The 17,403-nt window shown below is 67.4% G+C and overlaps 4 protein-coding genes across 4 annotated transcripts; 1 reads left to right on the top strand and 3 right to left on the bottom strand.

Annotated features, from left to right (window-relative positions):
* Positions 1 to 128: 128 nt before the first annotated feature.
* On the bottom strand, positions 129 to 3,503 carry EMIHUDRAFT_224669 (dodecenoyl-CoA isomerase; the record flags this gene model as incomplete). Its single annotated transcript, XM_005790669.1, has 8 exons — positions 129 to 151; positions 234 to 351; positions 645 to 710; positions 885 to 1,256; positions 1,783 to 2,092; positions 2,164 to 2,193; positions 2,740 to 2,796; positions 2,956 to 3,503. The coding sequence occupies 8 exons, from the start codon at positions 3,501 to 3,503 to the stop codon at positions 129 to 131; spliced, it is 1,524 nt and encodes a 507-aa protein (XP_005790726.1).
* Positions 3,504 to 4,013: 510 nt separating this feature from the next.
* EMIHUDRAFT_109411 (hypothetical protein) lies at positions 4,014 to 7,341 on the top strand (the record flags this gene model as incomplete). The annotated part of the gene is made up of 2 exons (XM_005790668.1): positions 4,014 to 5,549; positions 6,394 to 7,341. The coding sequence occupies 2 exons, from the start codon at positions 4,014 to 4,016 to the stop codon at positions 7,339 to 7,341; spliced, it is 2,484 nt and encodes an 827-aa protein (XP_005790725.1).
* A 1,423-nt stretch (positions 7,342 to 8,764) lies between these two features.
* On the bottom strand, positions 8,765 to 12,170 carry EMIHUDRAFT_224666 (hypothetical protein; the record flags this gene model as incomplete). Its single annotated transcript, XM_005790667.1, has 6 exons — positions 8,765 to 9,833; positions 9,960 to 10,181; positions 10,320 to 10,676; positions 10,842 to 10,915; positions 11,234 to 11,950; positions 11,982 to 12,170. 6 exons carry the CDS (start codon positions 12,168 to 12,170, stop codon positions 8,765 to 8,767), a joined length of 2,628 nt encoding a protein of 875 aa, XP_005790724.1.
* A 2,273-nt stretch (positions 12,171 to 14,443) lies between these two features.
* Positions 14,444 to 16,439, bottom strand: VPS31B (vacuolar protein sorting protein 31B; the record flags this gene model as incomplete). The annotated part of the gene is made up of 8 exons (XM_005790763.1): positions 14,444 to 14,740; positions 15,010 to 15,202; positions 15,278 to 15,324; positions 15,401 to 15,441; positions 15,470 to 15,587; positions 15,654 to 15,746; positions 15,823 to 15,990; positions 16,050 to 16,439. 8 exons carry the CDS (start codon positions 16,437 to 16,439, stop codon positions 14,444 to 14,446), a joined length of 1,347 nt encoding a protein of 448 aa, XP_005790820.1.
* Between the last annotated feature and the right edge of the window lie 964 nt (positions 16,440 to 17,403).

The following is a 17,403-nucleotide window of genomic DNA, read 5'->3' as shown; positions in this document are numbered from 1 at the left end:
CGTAGGATAGTGCCGGCAGACGGAGACGACAAACAACTCTCTCCTCTCCCGAGTGCCGAGACGCGAGAAAGTAGCGTGTACAGTTGACGGGTTGTTTTCTGGTGGCAAGACCGCGTTCTAACTTCTATTTACAATTTAGGCTTTTGGGGGCCTACTCCGACTCGCACTCACTGTCATCACTCTCGCTCACACAAAACACTCCACGTATAGAAATCCCCCTCTCTGTCACGCACCTCCGTCCTTAGCTCGCTCCTTGGCGGCGCGGAGCGACGCGAGGTACGCCCCGAGCGCCGCCTGCGTGTCCGGCTGGCTGACGTTGTGGATGAACTCGTCGAGGTCCTCCGACTGCGCCTCGCGGAGCGCGGTGGCGGCGGGCGTGCGCAGCTGCCGCTTGAGCGCGACGCGCCTGCGCCGGGTGGGGCGTGCGGCGGGGCGTGCGTGAGTGAGGGCGGTGCGAGGGCGCGGCTGCGCGTCGGGGCGCGTCGCCCGCTCTCTGGGAGGGCGAGCAGCTCTGCCAGCTTGCGTGTCGCCGCGTTGGAGAGGCCGGAGAGGGGAGCCACCTGCAGAGGGGAGGCACGAGCCTGGTTGGGCGGCGGCCTGGGTGGGTCTCCCTGCCCCTCCGAAGAGAGGATGGAGGCGCGCACCTCGTCCACGAGCCCGAGCTCCGCCGCCTCCGCCGGGCGCAGCAGCTCGCCGAGCACCAGCAGCCTCTCCCCGCGCGAGGCGCCCACCCTGCCCAGCAGCATCGACGAGAGCCAGGGCGGCGGGGCTATCCCGAGCTGCGCCTGAGGCGCGGGCGGGGCGGGCGCTCTGTGCGGCGCCTCGGCGAGCGGCGGGCGGCGCCGCCGCGCCTCGTTGAGGCCGATGCCGTAGGAGCCCTCGACCATGACGCGGGCGTCGCAGGCCAGCGCGACCATGCAGCCTCCCGCGGGACAGTGGCCCGAGATGGCGGCGACGGTGGCGAGGTCGCTCGTCCAGAGCGCCAGCCACAGCTCCTGCACCGCCGTCCAGTAGTCGGCGAGGGCGTCGGGGTCGGGCTTGTGGAACGCGTGCAGGTCGAGGCCGGCCGAGAAGAGGCCGGGGAGCGCCGACCCGAGGAGGAGGCCTCGCACCTGCGGGTCGGCCTCCAGCTCGCCGAGGCACTGCCGCAGCTCCTCGCACACGCCTTGGGTCAGGGCGTTGACGGGACGGTGGTTCAGCGACACCGAGGCCATGCCGTCGGCCTTGCTCACGATGAGGGCCGACTTGGCGAGAGGCTGGGCCGCGGCGGAGCTCGCGAGCGAGCGGGCACGAAAACGTGTGGACGACACGCGTGTGAAGCGACCGCATCGAGGGCCGAACGTGCGAGGGCGTTGCCGGACCAGCATTCTTGCCCGGTTGGAGAAAAAGAATTCCGCGACGCCAGCAAGAGATAGAAAGAGGCAGACGCCCAAGGGTTAGGGTGGGCGACGGCTAGCACCACACTCCTCTCCTTAAAATCCCTGTGTGGTGGCGGCATGCCGTCCTCCCATCTCCCTCCTGCCTCCCTGGGCCTGGCGCCTTGGGGTTGTGTCTGTTACTGTTTTCAAAACTTTCTTTCTTTTGGGCACGGGACTGGCGCGCACTGGCACTAACACGAAAAAGAAAGCGGTGTGCCGAAAGAATACGGAGAAAGAAAACAAACGCAATAGGACACGATCTTCATCAGCTCCTCGTTCTCGCGCGTTGCTCCCCCGCCTCACCCCCGCTTCCTCCGCAGCTCGCCGCCTCCCCGTCCTCGGCGGCGGGTGGCGGGCTGCGGACCTCGTCGGCGAGGAGCAGGCAGAAGCCGATCGCGATGCCAGCGATGCCGACCGCCGCGGCGGGCGACGGCGGAGGCGCGTGCAGCAGCGACGCGAGCACGAGGGCGAGGGGCGTCGAGAGGAGGGTCCCGATCGAGATGAAGAGGGGGTGGGTGAGCGAGAGGCCGAGGGCGATGAGGAGGTTGAAGGCGACGTCGGCGGCGGCCCGGCCGGCGAGGAGCAGGGCGCCTCCCCCTCCGGCCGACGCGAGGTCGGAGGGCCAGCTCGGCTGGAGGGCGGAGAGGAGGGCCGTGCCGCACACGAGGCCATACCTGCGGGGAGGCTCCTCGAAGGCTCAGAGGAGCCTCCGGCAGGGCCTAGCAGAGCACACGCGGCGCCGCACCCTCCGAGCGGCACGAGGACGAGGAGCTCACTACAGAGCTAAGACAAGTGCTCTGCTACCAGAGGCCCGCACCCTCCGAGCGGCACGAGGACGAGGAGCTCACTACAGAGCTAAGACAAGTGCTCTGCTACCAGAGGCCCGCACCCTCCGAGCGGCACGAGGACGAGGAGCTCACTACAGAGCTAAGACAAGTGCTCTGCTACCAGAGGCCCGCACCCTCCGAGCGGCACGAGGACGAGGAGCTCACTACAGAGCTAAGACAAGTGCTCTGCTACCAGAGGCCCGCACCCTCCGAGCGGCACGAGGACGAGGAGCTCACTACAGAGCTAAGACAAGTGCTCTGCTACCAGAGGCCCGCACCCTCCGAGCGGCACGAGGACGAGGAGCTCACTACAGAGCTAAGACAAGTGCTCTGCTACCAGAGGCCCGCACCCTCCGAGCGGCACGAGGACGAGGAGCTCACTACAGAGCTAAGACAAGTGCTCTGCTACCAGAGGCCCGCACCCTCCGAGCGGCACGAGGACGAGGAGCTCACTACAGAGCTAAGACAAGTGCTCTGCTACCAGAGGCCCGCACCCTCCGAGCGTCACGAGGAAGAAGAGCAGCGCCGGAGGAGGGACGTCGCCAAACAGCCTGCGGAAGAGGACCTTGTACAGCGCCGCGCAGCCCGCCGCGCCAGCCACGCTCGCCGCGGCCACGCTCGCCGCGCCCAGCCCCGCCGCGCCGCCCTCCCCTGATGCTGCTTCAGCGGAGGTGCTATTCAGCGAAGATGCCCGCCCGCCCGCTGCCCACGGCTGCGCGACGAGGACCACGCCAACCGTCGAGCAGGCGACGGCGGCGACGGCGAGCGCGCGCAGCGGGCGGCCGAGCAGTGGGACGGACAGGAGCGCCACGAGGGCGGGCGTGGTCGAGAAGATTGAGACGACGAGCGGCGGCGAGAGCGAGGCCAGCGCGGCAATGTAGAGGCCGTTTGCACCCAGATAGAGCACAAAGAAGGGCGCGACGGCGAGGGCGAGCTGGCGAGGCCGCGCATCCCACGCGCCGAGGAGCGGCTTGGCGCCGCCCCTCGCGCGAGCGCGCCAGGCGAGGAGCGGCGCGCCGAGAAGGAGGTTGGAGCACGTGGACGCCCAAAGGAGCAGGGGCGTGGTGAGGCGCTCCGAATGCCGGAGGCACTCGGTCGTCAGCTGCGTCGCCGTCACATGCGCAGCAGCAATGCCGACCACGACGAGGAGGACCGGGCGCAGGTCGCCCACATCGCGCAGCCGCTGTGCACAGGCCCCGCGCAAGCCGCGGCGGGACTGGGCGATGAGCGGGCCCTGCGGAGGGGGCTCTCTGCACATCGGAGCGCTGACGGCAATAATTCCACCGCCCTCCTCCGGCACAACCGGTTAGTGGCACGGCACCCGCGGCGCTCGTGTGCTCGCGACGTGCCGCGCGGCGCGTCGGTCGCGATCTACGCGCCGCCGCCGCGCCGCCGCCGCTGCGCCTGGCACTTACAACAAGCGAAGTGGTTTTGTTGTTTAGGGGGTAGGGAGGCCATGCCCCCCGACCCCCTACCCCCCTACCTCCTCAAATGAGCATGTAACGGACGTCCCCAGTGGTGGCCAACCCCCCTACCCCCTACCCCCTAGGAATCCTACCCCAAACCCGGGACCCTACCCCTACCCTACCCCCCAAACAGCTGTTCTCTCGTTGTCTGTCCTCCTCTTGCTCGGAATAAAAAGGCAGCGGCTTCGCACGTCCGTCCGCCGTCAGATCGTAGTCACATCTCTCGCTGATTAGTGCGACTCGTCCGTCCTCTCCTCTCCCTTCGGGCCTTCGTGTCTTCGCGCGGCGCCGCCCCGCAAGCCATGACGGACCTCAAGGCGAGCGCCATGATCCAGATGACGGACTTCAAGGAGAACTTCATGGCGCGAGCAAAGGAGATCGTCGCCAAGGCCAAGGAGCGCCTCGAGGAGTCGGCCAGCGTGCCCCCCGCCGGGGATTGGCGGCTTTCTCAGGCCGACCGCTTGCTTGCGGAAAGGCCCTCGCCGCTGATGCGGGTGGAGAGGTTTTGGCGCGACAGCGGGCTGCAGAAGATCTGGCTCAGCATCGTGACCTGCAACAGCGACGGGCGGCTGGAGCAGGCGAGGCGGAAATGGGAGGAGGCCTCCTCGCGCCAGACGGAGCAGGCAGTCGCAGCAGCGCTTGAGCAGGCCGAGGGCGAGAAGCGCCGGGCGATCTCGGATGCGCTCGCCGGCAGCAAGGCGCAGCAGGCCAAATCCGTCTCCGAAGCCATCAAGAGCGCCCGTGTCGAGGCCGAGGCCCAGCAGCGGTCGCTGCACAAGGACCTGACAGAGGCCAGGTCGTCCAAGGATGCGGCGGTCAAACAGGCAATCGCGGATGCCGAGGCGGAGAAGGAGCGGCTGCGAGCGGAGGCGCGGGCGGCGGAGGCCAAATCGACAACCTCCGTCATGGAGGCACTCGCCGAGGCCGAGGCGAGGCAGGCCCGGGCGGTGTCGCTCGCGGTCTCTGCGGCGACCAGGGCGAGCACAAACAAGTCGCTTGAGGAGGAAAAGACAGCGATTCTGACGGAGGCGCGCCGCGAGGCTCTGGCCTTGCAGGCAAAAGCGATCGCCGACGAGCGCGAGAAGGCCAAGCAGGAGCAGGCCAAGGCGGTGTGGGCGGCGCTCGCCGAGGCCAAGCAGGAGAAGGCCAGGGCGGTGAACGATGCGATAGAGCAGGGGAAGAGGTTGAGTCTGCGGGGCGAGGACCGCACCAGCTCGAGCGAGCAGCTCGTCGCCGCCGCGCGCGAGGAGGAGCGGCGGAAGATGGAGGCAGCCATAGCCGAGAGGCTATCCGCAGAGCAGAGGAAATCGGAGAGAAAATCCGAGGCGGCTGCGAGAGCCGCGGCCGAGGCGGCGGCCGCTGCGGCTGCGGAGGAGGAGCGGAGGAAGGCGGCAGCCGCGATCGAGGAGGCGAAGCGCGAGGCAGCGGAGGCCGAGCGGGCAAAGGCGGAGGACGACAAGGCCGCGGCGGTGCAGGCAGCGGTGTCCGAGCTAACGGCCGCCGCCAGGGCGGAGATAAATGTGCGGCTTGAGGCGGCGCAAGCGGAGGCTGAGGAGCGCCGGAGCGCCTCCGTCGCAGAAGAGGTGGCGGCTGCGCTGGCGGAGGCAAAGGCGCAGGCGGCAGAGGACAAGGCTGCCGCAGTGAGGGAGGCGATAGCGACGGTCAAGGCGGCGATGGAGGACGAGTCTGCGGACGATGGCAGCTCTTCGGACGAAGAGAGGATCGACTTCGACGTATTCGAGCCGGTGGATAGCGAGCCGTTGGCCGCCCGCGGACAAGACTTCATCGATGGCGTGGGGGCGCTGCTGAGCGAGAGCAAGGCGAAGGCTGCTGGAGAGGTGCCCGCTAGCCATCCTCCGACGACCGACAGCAGCCTCGTCGCGTAAGACTTAGTCGGACGACTCTCGCCAGCAACACACTTTGCACCCCTGCACCACTGGCCGAGGCTCCTTGCCGCCCTCGTTAGACTTGCGTCAGATGCCCGCGCTGCCTGTGAGGTCACACATGTCATTGTGCGGGTCTTTGGGTCACTCTGTGGACACGTAAGCCTGGCCCCTTCGCCGGTGAAGATGATGCGATGTGGAGTGTCATCCTGGTCGCTGTTGTTCCCCCAGCTTTTTCACGTGTTGAGTATAGACAGTGGTCGCACAGATTACAAGCTGATACAGCAAGCTAGCGCGAAGCCATATCGCGTAAGGAACTGGAGAGATAAGAAGTAACTCTGAGCTCCCTCCGCGTACGCTACGCTCCCTTCGGAGAGAGCCCCAGAGTTCTTCCGCGCTCCGGATCCTCTTTAGCCCACCTCTGAGAGTTTGGAGTGACTGGCTAGAGACGACGACGACGATACAGTTCATTTTGGGCAACCCGACTCTCTCAATCAGCGGGAGCGAAATTTTACCAAGTGGGACGCACGTTTCGCGCCGTTCTTGTTTAGGGCGTGAGTGCTGTGCGAGGTGGCCCTGCTCTCGACGGCGCCCGCGCCTGCTGCCTCGGCAGCTCCGCCTGACGTGAGTCACATGGACGACAAGACACAAGATCGTAGCCTGCACGTGGTGCTGGCCAGCCTGCTTGGCGGCGGCAAGGCCCACGCAGGGCGATACATCCACCAGCAGCCGATGCTCACGCTGGAGCGGCATACGGGCGTATACGCGCGCCAAGGTCGAGGTGACGGTGCTGTGGCAGGTGGGCACCTCCGCAAATGCGAGCCACCAGCGCGTCCATGACGCGCTCCGCGCTGCGCGACGCTTCTCGCAACACGTCATCATCTACTACGGGTTCCTGCGTAGCTACGATGAGAACCGCAGGCTGGTGCAGCAGCTCCGTGCTCCGAACGTGCGCATCGTGCAATACCAGACCGAGCCCTTGGAAGCGGCCACTGCGTGCAAGCTGGCGCGCCGCAACATGGACAAGTGCTGGGTCGCCGGCGTGGCCCAGGGCTCGCACGATGTCTGGGACTATTCGCCAGGCAACCTGCGCAACCTCCGCGCCGCGGTTGGCAAGCGCACGCGCCGCACGTTTCGCTACGTGCCTCTCGGCGCGTTACCCGACGAAGCTGCGCGGCCACAGGCCGTCCACACGGCCGAGCGGCCCCGGCTGACTTTCTTTGGGCAGACCAAATGGTACCCGTCGCGACGCGCGCTGTGGAGCAACATCACGCGTGCCCTCGGTGAGCGTGCGCAGCTCGTCTACTACGCCTTCGACGACACGCAGTTTGCGCGGCTGATCACCGACGGGTGGGCTGGGCCCGATAAGAGTCGCGAGAGCGTGCCGCCCAGCTCCATCTTTCTCAACATGCACAAGCACGCGCCCGAGTACGGTGCGGCCCCGGTCACGTTTCGCGCCGCCAAGCTGCTCGACGCGGGCGCGCTCATCATCTCCGTCCGCTGCCACCCCGAGGACGAGTCCGAATTCCACGGGCTCGTCGATTTCGTCGATGAAGCTGACGTGGTGCCCGCCTTTACCCGGCTCGCCGACCTGAGCAACGTGTCTCGTCACGCTCTGGCCGCGAGGCGGCGCGCGATGTTCCGCCGGCGCTTCACGCCGCGGAAAATCTTCGAGCGCGCAGGGATATACGCTTGGTTTGACACACTCCTGCGTCCTGGGCGCTCCGACCCCGGCGCGCCAACCTGATGACTTCACCCAGTGTCCCGTTTTATCACCGCGGTATTGCTGTAGCTCTGCGACGACCAGCGGTAAGCAAGGGTGCTGTGGCACAGTCGGGTCCTAGATCGTCGAGAAACATGGAATTTGCGTCGACGTAGATGCCACCCTCGGCGCGCAGAATGTGCATGCGCGCTATGTCAGCAGCACCGGGATTCCTGGGATTTCTCTGCCCAGTCCGGGGGTGCGTCGAACCTTCCATCACCCTGGGAACGTCCGGGTGTTGGAAGTAAAGATATATTACTTTTTTTGTCAGCAGCACCGGGCGATCTCTTCACGCTGGCCATGAAGTCGCCGTATCGCTCATCGCGACGCTTTAGCCGACCGGAGGCGTTACGTTTCGAGAGCTCAATTTCGCCTCGTCCACACGTGAAGAGCAGTCCGTGTGTCTCTCTGGGTTGCGAGGAAGCTGCGGACCAGCACGTCCATCAAGCCGTTGCGCATGTCTAGGGTACCGAAACTCACCCCCCCCCCCCCCCAGCACGTTCACATTTTCCTACCAACCAGCGCGATCCGACTGTACATAGCGCAAGCTCCCGAAGACGCCCGCATACTCACGCCACTCTAATAAGGCCGACGCGGTGCAGATGCTCAAGGGCGCGATGATGCAGACCGACGTGCCGACCAGGGTCCAGCTGCAGGGCATGTGCACTAGGCTGGAAGCAGGCGCGGCATGACCGGGCGTCCGTCCGGCGGGTCACCTATCTCGTCGAGAGGCGACGGACGGACGCCTCGAGTCGGCGAGTTATGAAATAGCGGGTCACGCCGAGGCGCGGTCGACGAGCCCGCAATCCGTGTAGAAGATCAGCAGCTTGGCTAGGACGTAGGAGAGACACAAACAAGCTCATGAGCGCGCGTTCGAGGGATGTCATGAAGCAGCTCACGGGCAGACACACGCACATCACACAGGTCAGCGGCGTGCGGGCGCACCCCCCACGACCCCCCACGTGCACATATTAACGTTGAGCGCCGCCGCCGGGCGCGCGCGTGGGGTAAAATAATGTAAAAAGTAACCTTCTCCATCGGGGCTCCCATCGTCACGTCGGCACCGCAGCAGTCATTTTCAGTCATTCAGCGCTCATCGAGCGCGTCCCGGTGCGCCGACTGGGTGGAAGCAGGCTGGAGCACCTGCAACTGAACGAATCGACGATCTCCTGTCTACTGGATTGCTGCTTGCCGAGAAAACGTGCGCGAAGACACGGACGCTCTCTCACTCGTCACACGAAGTGAGTGGTCGTCCGGCGGACGAAGAAACATCTCACCACTAAAATGTTACAAATTAGCGTATAGAAACTAGAATTAGCGCTGGAAAAAAATCTGACGAGCATAATGTGGGAATCCGTCCGTGCCTTTTGCTTTATTAGGTTCACGTGCACGTTGGTGTGTGCAAGTGCTAGTACTGGCCATACGGGAACAGATCTCTGCGGCAAGCATGGCCGTAATCCACCACGGCCTCGACCACGAGCCCTCGCCTTGCCATGCTTGGCGCGCCATTTGTGCACAGAACGGCGACTAGAGCATCGCGAGCCGGGAGCGCGTGGGCAGCATTCGTGCTTGCGGCCCAAGTGGCGATCGCGTCGGCCTGTGCCCACCCCGGCAGCTCGAGGCAGAGAGCGAAAGCCTCGCCGATCCTGGGCAAAGCGTGCCGCGGCGCGCCCCGAGCTGCGGCCAGGAGCAGCGCGTGCATGAGGCGCGCCGCGTCCCCGCATAGGAGGGCGCTCAAAGTCCTTGCGGCCGCGGCCTCGTCCGCACCGCTGCATCCGCGTGCCATGGAGAGCACCAGCGCGACGGACGCGACGGCCGTGGCCTCCCCCGGCTCGGCCGACGAGAGCAAGTGGCAGGCAACAGCGAGGAGCTCGCCCAAGGAGCGAGCGTGCGGCACCGCGAGAGGCTGTAGGTGGACTGCACGCGCCGCGAGGGACATGACGGCCTCGCAAAGCGGCGCGCGCTCTACTTCACAGAGCAAACGGTGCGACGTGGCCACCGCCTCATCAATCACTCCCGCGAAGACGACAGCTGCCGCCGGGTCGTCTGAAGCGGCTGCCGCGAGGGTGGAAGCGACGAGCGACGTGCATGGCAGCAACACCGCGCAAGAAGTCCGAGCGTCGATTTCGGCAGCGGCGGCGGCACGCATCGCCTCGACGACGGCCGCGGTGGTCGCCTCCACCAGCGGTCGGAAGGACCCACGCTCGGCGCTCCACACGCACGCGGTCGCGAGCGAGCATGTCGCGTCGACGGCCGGATCGGGCTCTCCGTCGCCTTCGGCATCGACTGTGGAAAGTGCCGACCGCCACGCGAGCCGGAACGCGCGGCCCCAGAGCGGCCACAACTGCTGCAGAAAGGCCTCGCCGATGCCTCCCAGCTCGCTGAACTGACCCGCCAGCTGATGGGGCCCGAGCGGCCGCAGCGCAGCAGCGAGAACCGCACACGTCTCGACGAGCGTCCAGCGGTCTGCAGCTCCCCTCTCGAGTGCGTTGACGAGCAGCGACAGCTGATTCGCCACCGGCGACAGCAGCGCGACGAGTGGCTGCGGCGGCGGCGCCGCGGCGACGACGAGCGCGGCAGCTTGCAGCAGCCGCAGCCTCAACTCGGGCGTCATCCCGCTCGCGCCAGCCGCGGCGCCGTCGCACATCGCGGGCCGCTGCGCCGCTGCGAGGATGCCCTCGAGCGCATGGCCGTCCGCGGCGATGGTGGCGGCGGCCCCGATTGCAACTGCGTGCAACGCCTCTGCGGCAGCCTCGACAGCAAAGTCCGACGCGTGGCGCGTGGCGTGTGCCAGAGCGGCGACGACAGGGCGAACGGCACCGGGCCTCGAGTTGAGCCATCCGCTGTGCTCGCCGAGCAGCCGGCAGCGCGCCGCGAGGAGGAGCGCCTCCGCTCCAACGGCGCCCGCCCACGCGCCTGCGCCCGGCGGTGCGGCGCGCGAGGAGGTCGTGTCGCGAGTGCACGCGAGCAGAGCCTCGAACGGCGCGCCGAGGGCAGCCTCGAGCAGCTCCGCCACGGCCGCCTCGGCGGAGGTTGGCTCTGCGCTCCGCTCTGCGCCGACGATCGGAGGCATGGGCGGTGGCACCAAGTGCGCCGTCACTGCGGCGGCCCACAACGCCACTTCGGCCGCCCGCCACGAGCTTCTGGCCCGATGATCGCCGCCAGCGACGGCGTCCGCCGCGCCGCGAAGCGCCACGAGGGCTTGCGCAGGCACCGTGGCGGAGTCGAGCTCCGCGGCGGCGCAGAGGGCGGGCGCGAGCAAGGCGCGGAGCTGCGTCGTCGGGCCCACGCCGCGGACCAGCAGGACGCCGTCCTCGCTCCTCGCGGGGGGCAACGTGGCGCGCGCACAAGCGGCTGCGGCGAGAGCGTGCCGCAGCGACGCCGCTTCGGCGGGCCACGCGGCGGCGGCGGCGGCGAGAGGGGGGCCGAAGGGCTCGGTGGCGAGGAGAGCCTCGGTTGCGGCACGGCCACCGTGCGAGAGGCACGCGACGAGGCGCGAGAGCAACGCGCGGCCGATGTGCCAGACGCCGGCGAGGGCCGACACGCCGTCGTCGCGTCCCTGCAGCGCCGCGCCGCCGCGCCGCACGCTGTCGAGAAGCGAGGCGAGGGCCTCGTCGCTGGACGCAGCGGCGGCGGCGGCGGCGGCGGTGGGGGCGGGGCCGAGGAGGGTCGCTGCTCCGTCGCGCAGGAGCATGGCCACAGTCCGCAGCAGCGACATCTGCGCCAGCGCGCCCTCGCTGTCGCCCTCGTCATCCTCGTCGTCCTCGCCGTCCGCCTCGGCCTCCTGCCGGCCCGCCGCTGCCGCGGCCGCGTCGACCCGCCGCCACGTCGGCTGGAGCGCCGCGTGCAGCGCCGCCGCCAGGGGGCACAGCTCGACCGCCGACAGGTACATGTACCCTCCGCACCCGTCGCGAGGCTCCGCCTCGACCGCCGCCTCGAGCAGCTCCGCCGCAGCGAGCGCCTCGCTCGAGTGAGCCGCGCCGCCGCTCGAGCCGCCGGGGCTGGCCCCGCCAGAGGAGGCGAGCAGCCTCAGGAGGGGGACAAACACGGGCGTCTCGGCGAGGATCGCCACGGTTACCGCCTCCGCCGCCGGCACGGACGCCCACGCCGAGAGCGCGCCCAGCGCCGCCGAGCGCGCGGCGGGCGAGGCGAGCGCAGGCGCGGCGTTGGCGGGGACAGCGGCGGGTGGCGGGCGGCTCGGCTCGAAGGCGTGGGCGAGGCAGCGCAGGAGCAGGGCCTGCACCGCCTGCACCTCGGCCTCCCTCACCTCGCCCTCCGCCGCCTCCTCTGCAACGAGGCCCACCAGCTCCAGCGCGCTGGCCGCCGGCAGCCCGGCGACGAGCGCCTCGTGCAGCAGCGCGGGAGTGTCGTGCTCGGTGGCCGGCCGCCCGCTGGGCGCCGAGGCCAGCGTGGCCACGGCACGGCAGAGCTTTGCGCGCAGGCGGACGTCGCAGCCTGCGGCCGCCGCCAGCCTCAGCAGCTCTGCCCGCAAGCCTGCCGCGGCTGCCGGCGAGAGCGCCGCCGCTCCCCCGCGACGGCACTTGTTGTAGAGGACGGCGGCCCCGAAGAGGCGAAGCTCGGACGCGGTGCCAGCCTGCAGCGGGGGGCGGTGCCCGGTGGTGAACGCGTGTGGGGTGGTGCGGTGGCAGTGGCGGCGGCGGCGTTGCCTGAGCAAGCGCGAGCGCCGCCTCCCACGAAGCCTGCGACTGCTGCCACTCTGTGAGCCAGCGGTCGGCCTCGCGGCGGAGCGCCGCGTCGGACGTGCTCCAGAGGGTGTGGCAGGCGCGCTCCACGTCGGATGCTAGTACGCCCATGCGGCTTGGCGAGATGCCGTTCAAGATGAGCGCGCGCAGCGCCTACTCGAGTGCACCACCCTTCACAGCCTTTTTTTTCATTACCTCCTACCCTCACGCGTTCGCCCCTGTCGTCTGTTGTGTTGTTGTGCCCTTGTTTGTTCCTTCGGCACGTTGGCTGGGGGAGGCGACAGGGGGGGGGCGCGGCCTTGAGTTATGTGTACGCCAACTCAGGGTGTGTGGCAGCCAGCTGGCTGTGTGTCTTGTGAGCTTGTTTGTGTCTGTGTGTTGCTCGTGCGTGTCGTCATCATCTGTCCCGCGTCCACCCATACCGCTTTGGTGTCCAGTCCGAGCCTGACTGTTGTTCATCTTTCTACATACATACATACCTCCTATTCACAGACCTTGTTATGGGAAGAAAATACGTCCTATGGCGCTTTGCACTGGTCTATGAGAGGTTGAGGTGCGAGCCCTGGAGGCCCTGGGGATGGGGGGAGTCTACCCGCGGGCCTAGAAGGCCCGCGCGCAGGGGGGTGGGACATTGAGATTGAAGGCGGAGGTGGAGGCGGCGGAGGCTCGGCGAGGGCGACAGCAAGAGTCGAACGGGCGGCGCCTGACTCAAAAGACACAGCCGCATTCCTGAGACGCGCGAGGGCAGCCTCCTTAAAAGCAATGGGGTCTAGATTTGGAGCGCTCGCCGAAGAGGAGTACGACAAAATAGCGCCCGTGATTGCCTGCACGCTGCCCGCACTCACGGACTCCATACCCGAAAGAAAGAGAGGGGAGCTTGCAGGAGAGGTGACGAGTGAACTACAGGTAGTGGGGAAGGCAGCCTCGATCGCCATACAGACATGGGTGCGAAACAACGACAAGACCAAGGCACGGGCGGAGGAGCGAGAGAAGAATATAGGGTGGATAAAGCGCCTGTTCACGGCATGGAGGGTGAGCCACACCGAACGTACCGAACGTAGAGCCGAACGGAAGGAAGCCGAGGAGAAACTCCGCAGAGCCCGAAGACATCCCGGATCGAGGGGGGGGGGGGGGTGGGGTAGGCACGTGCTAGCACGTGCCTGCTGAGCCGAGTGCAGGCGGCGGCCTGCCAAGCGAAGGGAAAGGGGCGGTCCGAAAAAAACAACGAAGGCGCTCTCAAAAAAAACAAAAAAACAAACGAAGTCTAGCTCCAAAAAACAAAAAAACCGTGGTTCTCTGCCAGCCAGGCCCTGCGGCTCTGGGAGTCTCACTCAGCTGGTTTTCACTGAGGCATACACGTATATGCTGATCGACGACGAGGACGAGGCCGAGTGGCTCGAGGCGGACAGGGAGCGGGCGCTCCGCGACGAGGAGCTCGCTCAGGCGGACGCGGCGGCTCGCTCGGCGGACCTGCCCGCGGCGGCGGCGGCGGCTGCAGAGGCAGAGGCGAGGGCGGCAGAGACGCGGGTCGAGCTGACGCCGGAGGGCGCCTCGATGCTGCCGCTGATGCGGGACCTCATCGCCGCCTACGAGAAGGGCGGTGTCGGCGAGGCTGCTGGGCAGATGCGGCTCATCGACATCCGGTTTGGCCTGCTCAAGAAAGCGGTGGCGGCCGCCGTCGCGAGACGAGACGGCGAGGAGGAGGACGCGGGCGCGGCCAGCGAAACGTGATCTTTACTTTCTTGTAGCGTGTGCGTCAGTCTGTTTCTCTGACCACGGTCCCCCGGAAGAGACGACACCCCCGGAAAAGACGCGACACACGCGCGAAGACGACACGAATGACGAAAGCGTGTACCAGCAACCAGGGCGCAGGGGGATGCTGCGCCAGGGTAAAACATCAGCGCTCTGCCGTCTAACCAGTGCGGAGAAAGCCTCAGGACGACTCACGAGCGAACGGTTCCAAGCGCGGGCGGGGTAAGTAAGATCTGTGTTATCCCCCCCTCCCGCAAGCCGCCTGGTGTGTAAAGGAATCGGCCTCGCCCTGGAGGAGCTCCGAGCTCCGATTGTGCGCACGTGTACGCACACTCAATGGTCGCTGCAGTCGCGCCCCCGGCCGCCAGCGGTTCACGAGTCCCCCAGCACACACACGAGAGAAAACGGCCACACCGCTCCGCCCCGGCGACACGACACTCAACGCAAACACCGATCTCTCTCACACTCGACGTACCGCAGCAAAGCCGCCGCGCGCGGCAGCATACCGCACCTCCAGCACCTCCCGCACCCACTGCTGAAGCGACGAGCAAGCCGCCCAACGACCTGCAGCCTGCGGTCCTGGGCGGCGCTCCGCGAGGGGGCGCAGAAATGCGAGGGTAGAGGAGGCCGCCTCACGAGTCGACGAGGAGCGCCGCCGCCTCTTGCACCGACCCCTTGCACTGGGCGAGCGCCTGATTCAGAGGCCACGGACCCGTCAGCACTGGTGAAGAGGTGAAGGGCCAGTGCGCCTTGCAGAGGGCGAGCGCCGCGCTCGCAGCCTCCTTCGAGAAGCCCATCGCGACGAGGTCCTCCACCCCCGCGCTGCTCGCCTCATCGAAGCTGGGCGGCGGAGGCGTGCCGTCCAAGCTCGCCGCGCCGAAGGCCGCCGCCGCGCCGATGATGTCTGGCTTCTCGGGCGACGGAGGCGCCTTTGGGTGGGGTGGTGGTGGGGGGGTGGGGGGTCCCTCAGCTGAAGGGTTGAGAGTCGGAAGGGGCGGCGCCTCGGCGGCGCCTCGTGCGGAGGCACGTCGAGCCCCTCGGGGCGGAGGCTGTATCTCGGCTAGTTCTCGGCCGTGCACCTCGGGCGGAGGCACGTCGAGCCCCTCGGGGCGGAGCGGCTTGACGAGCGCGTGCCTAGAAGGCTCCTAGAAGGCTCCTAGAAGGCTCCTAGAAGGTTTCCTAGAAGGAGCGGCTTGACGAGCGCGTGCCGCGGCAGCTTCGGCAGCGTCGCATACGGCGGCACGCGGTCAAAGTAGATCGAGTCGTTGTCCTTCTTCGCCTTGGCGTGCGCGTCCTTGGCCAGCGCGTGCGCGTCGCGAAACTGCTTTTGCAGCGCGGCCGAGTGGCGCTGGCACATGTTGACCGCCTCGGCCGTACGGTTCACGGCATGCCTACCTCACACACAGCCCCGGGTCACATGCCCCTCTCCTCGCCCCTCTCCTTCTCTTCGGCGCTGGACGGCGCGCGTCAGCCGCGACACGCAAGCGCCGTACTCGCCCGCCTCCCCGAGCGCCTATGGCGGTCGATGCCGCAGGGTCGGAGGAGGAGGGGCCCCGCAGGCCGCCGCACCCGCCTTAGGTCCGTCGGGCCGTCGCGGCGTAGTAGTTTTGCACGCCATCGAAGAGCGCGCCTATTCACAGCTAGAGGTGTGAAGAGACGCTGTGCGTAGTAGTTTTGCACGCCATCGAAGAGCGCGCGGTTCCAGTCGACGACGGCGAGCCACTCGGAGCTGATCGCCTCCTGCAGCAGCGGCGCCTTGAGCTTGAGGCCCGCGTCCTGGACATGTCTCGGACACGTCATGGACAGGTCTCGGCCCGCGTGCGTGAGCTTGAGGCCCGCGTCCTGGTAGAGCGCGGCGCACTCGGCCGCCAGCTTGGCGACGATCGCGTGCGACCGGCCGTCAGCAACCGCCTTCTCGTAGAAGCACTTTTGCGCCTGGAGCAGGGGCTAGGGCTCGCGTCAGGATTAGGGTAAGGAGAGAGCGCCATATCTCGTAGAAGCAGTCTTGCGCCTGGGCGAGCATGATGCAGCTGAGCGCCTCGAGAAAATCGTCGGTCATGTCCGGCGTGAAGCTGAGCCACGAGGCGCTCGACGCGATCTTGCGCAGCTCGTTGATCACGCCGGACGCCTCCTGGAAGTAGCGGCACGCCAGCTTAATCTGCTCGGGGTCGCCCCGCTCCTACGGGCGCACACTCAGACCGCTGATCGCACGCGCACTCAGACGGACCGCGGACGGACGCCCCGCTCCTGCGACGTGGCGAGGTACGAGAGCGCGCCGGCCACGTTGAAGAGGACGCTGGCGCGCTCAAAGGCCCAGTCGGGCTGGTCTACGAACCTCCTCGTCGAGAAGGTGTCGTACCAGCGGAAGACGACCTTGGCCTCGTTTTTCAGGTCCACGGTGCGAAAGTGGTGCTCCGCGTGCGTCGCGAGCGCGTAGTAGCGGAGCTGGCCGTCGCGAACCGCCTCGGCGCCGTTCGTGCCGAACCGCTGGCTCCGCATCTTCTCCCGCCAGCCCTGCAGGTCCTTGAGGAAGGCGTGTCCCGACGGGAACCGGCTAGTGTCGACGTGCCTCCGAAGCCGCTCCTCGACCGGAACCGGCTCGGTCGTCTTGACGTTGAAGGCGAGCATCGGCGCGGTCGGTTGGCAGCGGTCGGCGGCGGCGGCCGTGATCGGCCTTGACAAAAAATGAAAGAGCCCGCCAGACGGATCATCCGGCCCGCTGAGTGCGCTTCTCAGCTCCCCGGCCCTGGATGTGAGGTTAATGACTGCACTCCAAGTGCTCCAAGGCCCTACAAGCTGGGAATAGGACCGCCGCAAGCGGCGTGGCGTGGAGCGGTTGAGCATCCCTCCGGGGCCCCTCTGCGCCGGGGAGGCGTTGTTGGAGGCTAGGACGCAAGCGTCCGTCGCCTTTTTCAAACTCGGGGCCCACTCCGCTACGCTCCGACCCGAATTTGGAGGGCCATGAAATTTAAGGTGTTGCTGCGCAAAAGGGGCGGGGCGCGGGCGCGCGGGGCAGGCCGAGAGCTCTTTTTGGAGATCAGACCCCTTTCGATGGTTCATGCTTTCTATGTCTATCTCATGCTTCATGACACGACACGCGGTGGTGGGAGCTGGTGGAGCTGTCAGCTGATCGATCCAAGCGGGTGGGGAGTGGGGGGCATGGCTGGGCATGCAGGTCCGCCAGTCGGCCCGGCCTCTGACGTGGTGCTGCCGCTGCATTGGCTGAAGAAGAGAGGTGCGACTTGATTGGAGGCGCTGGAGGCGATGGCGCTAGCGAAGGGAGGTTGGGCCGGGCCGTGAGGGGCTGATGGCGCTGGCCAGCGCGGGGTGTGAGATGTCGTCGTCGTCGTATACTGCTGGCCCTCGCCCTCAGTTGCCAGGGCTGTGGGCTGCAGAATTGGCGTCTGTGGCGTCTACGCAGGCTCTGCAGCGTGATGGCAGGCGGGACTGCGAGGCCGGCGGCAGCGGAAGGAGAGGCTGGGCACGAGCCAGGAACAGTCTGGCCAGGTCCGCAGGTGGCTGCGCTCGGGCGAGGCGCGCGCGCGCATGGCGGGCCGAGCAGGCTCGGCATATATGGTGAACCCCCGATGTC

This window comes from Emiliania huxleyi (genome assembly GCF_000372725.1).
Source record: "Emiliania huxleyi CCMP1516 chromosome Unknown EMIHUscaffold_119, whole genome shotgun sequence".
Taxonomy (NCBI): Eukaryota; Haptophyta; order Isochrysidales; family Noelaerhabdaceae; genus Emiliania; species Emiliania huxleyi.
The sequence above is the reverse complement of the archived record's forward strand: the minus strand, read 5'-3'. Positions and strand labels throughout refer to the sequence as shown.